General features: G+C 46.8%; 4 protein-coding genes across 4 annotated transcripts in view; 2 read left to right on the plus strand and 2 right to left on the minus strand.

Annotated features, from left to right (window-relative positions):
- Nucleotides 1–1,753, plus strand: part of CNBM1850 (hypothetical protein) — a gene marked incomplete at both ends in the record, with an annotated part of 5,191 nt that extends 3,438 nt beyond the window's left edge. Inside the window, 3 exons of the mRNA XM_766934.1 lie at nt 1; nt 64–591; nt 800–1,753. The exon at nt 1 is cut by the window's left edge and continues 2,033 nt beyond it. Coding sequence (XP_772027.1) covers nt 1; nt 64–591; nt 800–1,753 — 1,483 coding nt within the window. The remainder of the gene's footprint in view (nt 2–63; nt 592–799) is intronic.
- Nucleotides 1,754–2,070: 317 nt separating this feature from the next.
- Nucleotides 2,071–3,622, minus strand: CNBM1860 (hypothetical protein; the record flags this gene model as incomplete). The annotated part of the gene is made up of 8 exons (XM_766935.1): nt 2,071–2,310; nt 2,370–2,519; nt 2,583–2,762; nt 2,813–2,887; nt 2,954–2,996; nt 3,046–3,135; nt 3,230–3,357; nt 3,452–3,622. 8 exons carry the CDS (start codon nt 3,620–3,622, stop codon nt 2,071–2,073), a joined length of 1,077 nt encoding a protein of 358 aa, XP_772028.1.
- A 2,705-nt stretch (nt 3,623–6,327) lies between these two features.
- CNBM1870 (hypothetical protein) lies at nt 6,328–7,687 on the plus strand (the record flags this gene model as incomplete). Its single annotated transcript, XM_766936.1, has 5 exons — nt 6,328–6,628; nt 6,683–6,822; nt 6,877–7,012; nt 7,064–7,322; nt 7,378–7,687. 5 exons carry the CDS (start codon nt 6,328–6,330, stop codon nt 7,685–7,687), a joined length of 1,146 nt encoding a protein of 381 aa, XP_772029.1.
- Nucleotides 7,688–8,633: 946 nt separating this feature from the next.
- CNBM1880 (hypothetical protein) lies at nt 8,634–9,472 on the minus strand (the record flags this gene model as incomplete). Its single annotated transcript, XM_766937.1, has 5 exons — nt 8,634–8,639; nt 8,700–8,840; nt 8,897–9,084; nt 9,138–9,324; nt 9,386–9,472. 5 exons carry the CDS (start codon nt 9,470–9,472, stop codon nt 8,634–8,636), a joined length of 609 nt encoding a protein of 202 aa, XP_772030.1.

A 9,472-nucleotide genomic window follows, 5' to 3' on the forward strand; every position in this document is an offset into this window, starting at 1 on the left:
GGTAAGCGTTCAAAGTATCACCTTTTTCCTAAACCAGGATGTAAGCTAATTATTACTGGGTAGGCGCTCAACTTGGGCGAAGTTCAAGAAGTTCTAGCAGCAACTATCGAACCCCCCGAACCAAGCCGTATCGTCGCGGCCATGGAAGTCTTGCGCATGCTCGGCGCCCTTGACGCTCGACAGAACCTCACTTCCCTCGGCCGTGTCCTCCTCCAACTCCCAGTCGACGCCAATGTCGGTAAACTCTGTCTTTATGGTGCATTTTTCCGATGCCTAGATGCCGCCTTGACGCTTGCCGCGGTATTGACGAATAGAGACCCCTTTCTGGCGCCACCGGCTCAAAAGGCAAAAGCTGATAGCATCAAAGACCGGTTCTCTCCTAAAGCATTCAGATCAGACCCGCTTGCTATTGTGGCAGCGTATAACCAGTGGCTGCCGTATGAGGAATCAGGCGATTTCTATTCCGCGACAAGATTCTGCGATAATAATTTCTTATCCAAAGCGACATTATTGCAGATCAAGCAGGTGAAGCAGAGTTTGTTACAGAGTCTAGATAAGGCAGGAGTTATCGCCGTGTCGGCTGGAGGGATGGTAGATAGGATCGGGCGATATGGCTCGATCCCACCGGCGTTGAATGAGAACAATGAGAGTTTGCCAATGTTGGCGGCTTTGATCGCGACAGCGGCAGCGCCAAACTTTGCCATTAGGACTTCGGAGAAAACGTGTAGGACATGGCAGGATAAAGTTAGTTTTTCCTTTTCTTTGATGTTTCTGTGAAGATAGATTAATTGGGGTATAGGTCGTTGTTATCCATAACTCATCGGTCAACTCTCGCCGTCGTGAAGTCAGTGGCCCTGAAGAAACCTCCGCCTCATTCAACCCGGCCGAAAAGCGTTTGTACGCATTCGCCGAAAAATCCCGCAATGTCCCCGTTGGCGGCAACCCCAACTCTGCTCCAACCAATCTCCGTACGGTCACCCGTCTGGACCCAATGACATACATGCTTTTTGGCGCATACGAGCTCGTCGTCACCGCCCGCGGTCTCGAATGCGACGGGTGGCTGCCTGTGACGGGTAATACCCATGCGCTCGACGATGTGCAGAGGTTGAAGACAGCGTTAGATGTGTGCATGCTTCGAGTGTTTGAAGGGTTGGGTAAGAGTTTGGTGATGGGTCGTGATCAACGATGGTTGAATGGTGCTGGTGGCGTCGAGGTACATGAGGGTTCGTCGAGGATTAGAGAGGGAGGTGGTGAAGAGGAAAATGAGAGTGATGATGAGGATTACAATCGGCCCCGAGAAAAGGGTGATCAAGCTTCATCTCGCTACGCCGGCCCTCTTACGATTGAAGAGATCAACGAGTTGGAAATGTTGACCACCGATATCGTTACGATCCTCAACAAGTACGCGGACGAGAGGGAAGGCGGCGGAGTGGATACCGTGCCCCAAACTCGAGTGAACACGAGACCTCCCTCCCCTCAGGGGCGGGCTGCACAATGGGCAGCTGATGTAGCTGCGGCGGCATCATACGGCGGTGGTGGAAGTGCTCAATGGGGTGATGCCAGCGGTGGAGCTAGTTTTGGCGGAGGTGGATGGGGATCAGACTTGCATACATCAAGGAAACAAGGGGATGATGGCAGGAAGTTTGATACCTGGGACGATGGTGACGGATGGGAAGGTCGCCAAGGAGAGCAAGGAGGCGAAGATGATAGTGGACGGGTCGTGTCCAGATACAAGCCTCCTCAGACTAGATAATTTGGATTTGTGGCATAACTTAATCTCTCTAATTCCCCCATCTTTTTGGCTTTTACAGGTAGGTTTTTTATAAGAATATAACTAGTAGCGCATAAGTGAAAAGTTTCCGTCAAGAGAGAAAGTATGCATGTGTTTTAGCCTTGTGAAATGACAATCGATGCGTTAATTATTTGCTCTCGTAATGTTATACTACATAATAGTGGCACTGATATGGATTATTGATACAAGTCCAGTTTAGAGATTGCAGATATGGACAGTACCCTGCACCCAGCTCAAGACATTATACTTCGTTTGCTCCTGGTAAAAAAAAAAAGATACTATCCTGTCAGATTTTCAATCGCCATAGCTGATGCCTTGCTGTTGGTGTTGTTCTCTAAGGCTCTGGGAGGCTCCGATGCTTTGGATTCTTCAGGAATCTTGGAGATAATGCAAGTTAAGCCGTCGCTGTTGGCGGTGAAGATACCCTCGACGAGGATAAATTCTTGTCCAGGCATGGAACGTTCAGACTCGTCATTGCCCTGAGGCCATATTTCACCCGCAGGTGGAAGATCTGGAATCTAAAAAAATTGTAACGTATGAGGAGGTGAAACTATGGATATAAAAAGAACAGACATACCTTCAATACATGAAAGGTCGTATAGCCATGTCCACCTGATCGCTGCTCATCAAACATGATTGGTGTGGACTTTTTCGCTGCTTCGATATATTTGCGAATACGGGGACGATCGGAGGGTCTGATGATGGAGTAGAATGACTGTTTGAGAAGCTAGACAGGATGCCATTAACAGTTTGGCGACAAAAAACTTTCTGGCTAAAAAAGGAAGCTTACTGAAGAACCGTTGATGATCACGTCGTTGCTCACATAGATGACACGGCTGGTATCTGTAAAGCGGTCCATGATATAGAATGTCCGTGGAGTAGGTTTTGGAGGTTTTGGCCAAGGATGGTTAATGTCGATGGTGGTGATGGACTGTGGAGATGATGTCTGAGGGGCGGACGATGACCATCGCTACGCAGAGAGTCAGGTAAACTCAAGCAAAGTATGGGATGAGAATATACCTTGACAGAGAATCGACCTTGAGAAGCCGGGGAGACCTCGATCACTTCTCTAGCAGTAAGGGCTTGTTCTACAGTCTCGTCAGTCGATCATTCTCACTCTTTCAATAACCTCTGCGTACGAAGTGTACGATGACCGTCCACTGCACGTGTGTACAGCGCCAAGGACATATTATACACAGTATAGCTGTCACTGGAGTCAGTCACTGTCCATCTTGCCTGATAAAAAAACGCACTAGGAGCAACAGCACTCAACGTAGTATCCTTCACGATGAAGAACCCGGAAATACGCCACACAGGCGGTCCGTTCCTCCGTCAGAGCTTGACTAAACAGTTACCATCAGTGATCCATCCCGCTTTCCTCTCAGAACATCCGCCCAAAACATTCTTTGGACGATAATGATCGGGGGAATGACGTACTAGTGGATCTGTCGCAAAAACGGAACTTCATCCGGATGAAAGATGAGGTACACGGACTTGCCAATCAAATCGGATGGGGTGTATCCAAGAATATCTTGCATCGACTCTGATACATAATTGAGCTTCGCCTGAGATGGACAACAAGTCAGTAAGTGTAAAATTTGAGCAAAGTTGATTGTGGTCAAGCAAAGTCTAAGCACTTGAACTGAAGGATGAACTTACTTCTTGGTCTGCATTACACACCACTAAAGCCGAGAGGCCCAACTCCTCCTGCGAAGCTTTCAAACCTCTTGAACTTGTTCGTGGTCCACGGCTGGACGACGCGGAAGCGCTGGATTGAAGGGAAGGCGATCCTGAAGACAATCTTCGTTTGCCAAGAGTTTGAGCAGGCATCCCGGGAAGGTGAGAAATTGCTGAGAAGCGTGAAATTGTAGGTATGGGAGGGCTGACGAGAGTGATTTGTAAGAAACGCTTTATCCTTTCTAATCTTTTCGCTGCCTAGCCTTTAAGAAACTGTGCTAGAGTTTGTGGCCGCCTTGGGATCGCCAGAACGAAGACCAGTTGAGCCAATGTAGCCGCGATCACACTTGCTGCCCCTGATAGGTAAACGGAGGGCTATAACTTTGACGTTGTATAGAGATGGCACTGAATAGAGGGCAAGAATGCGTGTCGTAGGTGTGTTATCAATATTCGTGCGCTGCTGGCAGAGACGATCGTGTGGACTCCTGATGCGGCGGGCAGATGTGTAACTGAAGAGGGAGAATTTTCAGGAGTTGTGCCGAAAGTTCCACTCTAATATGTCAAATAAGGAGTTGGCCGACAGGGATCAGGGAACTGACGTATGGTGTAGAGTAACAAAGCACCTTTGCAGTAGATACAGATGTTTTCAAGATGCATGATTCGATCTCTCCTTGGCCAGATTTCCCGGAGCAAGATCAACTGTTCAACAATAATAACCGTTCTTATGCTCAGTCTCACGTCTTCCAGGGGCCGCGCAGCTGATGAGGCTGATGACTAAACGAACTGCAAAAGTCGTCGTATAATTAATAGAGATCTAGGGAATTATCTGCATCAGCTCAGTCTAGGAACCGGCGGGCGGCGCCAATTTTTGTATTTGAGAACCGTAATCGGCGAATTTCAATCACAAGTTTCATTCATATACAGCAGTTGAAGGCACTTGTAGGCTGTAATTATTAGAGACTCTATCCCACCAGATTAGAACCTGATTTCGGCGTCCTTATCTTATAGGAAGCGCTATATCAGGGTTTAATCATGTAATATGAGATCTCTTTTTTGTCTTTCGTATTTCAGATTAAGTGCAATTACTGCGTTGCATACGTCGTTAGCTTGAGAAGCTACTGGACATATGATTCTATAAACCGCAGCACGGGAAGCAGAAAAAGAAAGAAAGAATAATTAAACGGAACTGCATGAAATAATCAATTGCTTGATTTGTTGACCGTCTTGCACCTTCGCATTCACGGGCAGTGAGCCGAACTACTACCACTGCAAAGTAAGATGTTCATGTCCTTTGATTGTCAACTTAGCCCAAGTTGACCTCTTTGCCTGCTGATTCCGATGTACTGTCGGCTATTGCTAAACATCCCGTACATGTTCCATCCACATTCCATACGAGCAGGAAGAAAACAAAGTTCATTTTATACGTGAGTCACCTCAAAAATCGAAAAAGCGGAAACACCGGAGGTTTGCAATTTGGGTCTAGAGTTGGTGTTTGTACTCGTTGCATCCGTCATATCATCATGCACACACACCTTGATAAGCCTCATTATGACAAGTCTCCTTTTTACTACATATCATGTGCAGGTTGCAGAAGTTTAATACGGCACTTTCAAGCATACAGCTTCTTTCAAAATTCAATCAGGTGTGGTCGGTTCTGCCTTCTGTGCATGTTATTTCATTCCTATGCATGCGCTTCACGTCATTAGTCATTAATAGTGTTGTTATTGATGAATGAGGAGTGATGAGAGTCACTGATGAGGTTGAGCGAGATCAATCGGTTACAGTTGGCGCCCGCTGTATGTCGGGCCATAATAGCCGAGGAGCGATCGAAGCTTGTCCTGTCATACGACTCAGCTGTACGCGTACGTAGCACAAGGGATGATACCTCTTTCGCCACTCTCACCATCTCATCACCGTTCTTTTATATCCTCGTTTTTCTGCTTAGCTTCGACAACCACGCCCAAGGGCAGAAACATGAATGCAAGCGGCATACATCATCATTCACCATCGTGTCCGACGTACATGATTACAGCAGACGGTCAAGGTAACTGAATGAAAGGAAGGAGGTCATACACAAAACTAGCTTGAAAAGCAACGACTGCGTGGCTAGCCGAGTCATGAGCCGTGAAGTATTTGACAATCTAGCTAGATCTTCCACGGCTATTATCCCAGATCTCAGGAAGCTTTATACCTCGAAGCCTTATGAGATAATAAAAGGTCTAATGTTGACGACGACCGGGTGTCGGGGACATAATTATGTACACGTCTCCCTTGTATTATGACTCCACCGCCGGCAGAACAGCAGCAGTTAAAAACAGACATGTGATTTTTTTAATAACTGGTAGAATACCAAACAAGACACGACCATTCTTCCCCATCATCATCATCAACTTCTTCAAGCCTGTATTAGGCTGCAGATTGATTGGAAAGAGAAAAGTGAGGCCCAGCAACTTGCTGTAGTGGTTCCCAGCAGCTCAGGGGCAGACCAGATAGGTGAGACACGAAGCACAACTTGGGTCGAGATCCTTGTTGTGACGGATCGATAGTTTTTCCGATTTTCGTTCTGGCGCTTTTACCTTTTTGGCAGCTCGGCGGCCTCAACTCGGTGTTCCCACCAGTCTTCGGCGGCGTGGTGCGGTGGTGGTAAATAATCATCACCTCTGGGTAGTTTACGTAATTGTATTTGTTATGACATCATGCTTCCGATGAGCTGTTCGATTTCCTGCGAACGACAAACGATGGACTCCGATGAGGACGACAGCAGTTAGGAGAAGTCAGACAGATCCACGGACTCAGCAAGCTAGCACTTACTCGGGCAACATTTACTTGAAGCTATTATTGCAAGAAAGACAGTCAAGATGCCCTCTGAACTTCTGCATCTGCCGCCTTTGTATGCTATTGTGGGCCTTTATCGTTTGGCAACCGATCCCTCTATTAGAACTCCGGTTTTGGACAAAGTTAAGCATGCTGCCGTACGAGGGATTGTTGTGGGAGGTGTTTACACCGTCTTGAGCTGGAAAGCTATGGAATGGTTTATACGGAAATTCCTCATTAGTGGAGGATGGTGGAAGAAGGGAGAGGAAGTGTTGAAAGATAGTGTTGACGGCTCGGTCCAAGTGGGACTTGGCAAGTTCTCACTAAATTTGAATGCTGTTCTTTGTGAGTCCTCATAATTTACAAAGGGAGATGATATGGTGCTAATAAAGATATCAGACACCCATCTCCTAATTCTTTTGCCTCAACTCAGCTCGATCCTACGTTTCTTCATCTACAAAAACCTTAAGATTGCTCGTTCACGAGCTTATGCTTTGACTGTTTCTTCGAGACGCAAACCTGCAGAATTCTGGTCTCAAGTGAGAATGTCTCATTCTCCTGGTAACGTAAAACTAACTTTGAAATCCATGTAGGGATATATTGAAGAATGGGCTCATCCACCCCAAATTCAGACCGGAGAGCTCGACAAAAATGGCCGAAGAGTGCGAAGGAATGCAAATTGGATCAGCTGGATTTTGTGGTGGCCTACTCAGTTGGTAATGCGTAAATGTAAGCATTTCAGGTCCTCGACTACTTTCATCTGTTAAAGCGCTATCGTAGACCTGCTCCTTCCTTTATCACCCTCTCTCCCTCTCCTCTCACCTCTCGTTACCTCCGTCCTCAAGTCATTAGCAACTGCCGAATATCTTCACCGACCCTATTTTGAGATGAAAGGTATGTCCAATGACGAAATATGGAGATGGGTGGAGGAACGTAAATGGGCATACAGGGCTTTTGGGTTTGCAACTTCCCTTTTGGAGAGTGTGCCCATCATCGGCTTGTTCTTCTCCATCTCTAACAGAATCGGGGCAGCAATGTGGTGAATTCTACTTCTCCAAATGCAAGACCATAGACGGGGTTGACAATGTTTATAGGGCTTTCGACCTCGAGAAGCGTCAGCATTTGTTCGCAAACAACATTATTCAGCCTCTTCAACCCGACCAAGTAGGTTTCTACGGTATGGGTCGAGTAGACGACCTCGGCGTCGATATCCAGGAAGCGGAGGACGAGCTCGAGAAAAAGTGGAGCCAGAAGAAACGCGCTGACGATGAGTCGGACAAGCTGGAAAGTATTAAGGCCTCTTCTCTGGAGCCTGCTGTTGCTGGTAGCAAGAGCGATATCCTTGAGCTTCATGGAGGGGACATTGGCTTGAAGGGGAAGGACAGGGAAACCGGCGTTTTGTAGCATAGCGTAGGTCACAGCATATTCGTAACTGTATAACGGAAAACACGATGCAACGGTGCGTAAGAAGGTTTTTCTTGGGTTGTTCATTGACTTTACTTTCCATACAACAGCCACGTTGGATAATAAATGCCACAGACTATAACGCTAGCCCGGCGGACTTATTACTATCTTTGCCGACCAAAGCTTGGTTTGGGGCGCGCTTGCTTACGGATTGGCATGAGATTTTCCTTAAACCCTTTAGGGTCATGCCTGTTCCTCCCATTCCCGTCTCCCCCTTCGCTACTACCACTGGCTGTACTCGGATTTTTGGATTCATTCTCTTGCCAAATACCCCCTGGTCCAGAGTGCACCTTCTTCCGAATAGGCATAAGGTTACCCTTGAATCTCTTTGAATCGTATCTATTCTTCCCCCTCCCCTTTTCTCCCCCTTCATTGCCTCCAATTGCAATTTCACTAGCCCCACTGATTTTTTCTGTTTTGAGAGCTCTGTCGCCGCATAATGACGTGGATGACTGTTCAGGTGAGCTGGGCAGCATGGATGGAGTTGCGGTTTCTGACTCCTGTTGACTAGGAGTTGACTCTGCGCTGCAGGCCAATGAAGTAGTAGATGGAGCTTCCGGTGAACTATTGGTGATTAATGGGGTGCTCCTGACAGTAAGGGACGGTGTACTTGACGTTTGTGGATTTTTGTCCAAGTTGTCGTTAGCAGAGGATGGAGATGAAGTGCTGAATGTCGACGAAGGGATTGCGGAGGATGACTCTGAGCTTTTAGAAATTGGATTGTTCTCTTTTTCTGTTCGCTTCTCCTTCTGTTCTTTATCATTTTTCTTTTCCTTCTTGCTCCTGGAACCTGGCTTAAATTTGTCTTTATCTGGTTTATTTTCCTTGCCTTTTGATGTTGTCTTGGGTTCTTCGCTTTCATCATCTTTGGGTTCTTCTTGTTTTCTCATTTCTGCGGCCTTTTCAGTTGGTTAAATGCCTCCTAACACCTGCTCCGCTGATCTAAACCTACTTTTCTTCCCTCACTTGGTTCTCCAACAGTACCACCGCCTTTGGGTTTAACTTCCCTCTTCTCTCTGGAGTTACTGCTGATAACGGGTACCGAACCGATATCTTCAAGAGGTATTCCCCTTCCTCTCAGTTTGATGGTAAGCTAATAGCCAGTTACATCAGTTTTCGACTCAGATCTATAATAAATAAACTACCCACAAAGCCACCTTTATCGTCCCTCCCAAGCCAAATCCCTAACAAGGCCGTCGTCTTCAAACATACCACCAGGGTGAAGAGATCAGGATGCACGAGTAAGAAGGCGACGAATTCAATCATGGTACCGAAGATGAAGAGGGGCCAGTAGTGCTCAAGATGCTGAGCATGTTTCTCGGAAAATGTCGGGTGAACTATGAGAGGAGGTGAGCACCACTGAGAGTAAAAAGCATGGAAGCATACTGACAGTGATATTGCAAAGGGATTGCGAGATCGAAGATGAAGCCGAGTACCAGAGAAATCTCAACTTGCTGCATCCTCAAGGTCGTCCAAGCAATCACGAACAAGATTGAAGCAAATACAAACTCCCATAGCCCTGTGAGATCAGTCAAATGGAGTATGACGGATGCGAGCCATCCACCGGATGCGTGTAGCTTTACAGAAGGATGTATCTATCAATGCCAGACGCTTAACCTAGTTTCTTGTCATACTTACCCAATAGAATCGAAAGTGAATAGATTTCCTGGCAATGTCATACCCTTTGCCTCCGATACTATCCAGGTGGTGACCAAAAGCTGACAT

Source organism: Cryptococcus neoformans, chromosome 13 (genome assembly GCF_000149385.1).
Source record: "Cryptococcus neoformans var. neoformans B-3501A chromosome 13, whole genome shotgun sequence".
Classification (NCBI taxonomy): domain Eukaryota; kingdom Fungi; phylum Basidiomycota; class Tremellomycetes; order Tremellales; family Cryptococcaceae; genus Cryptococcus; species Cryptococcus deneoformans.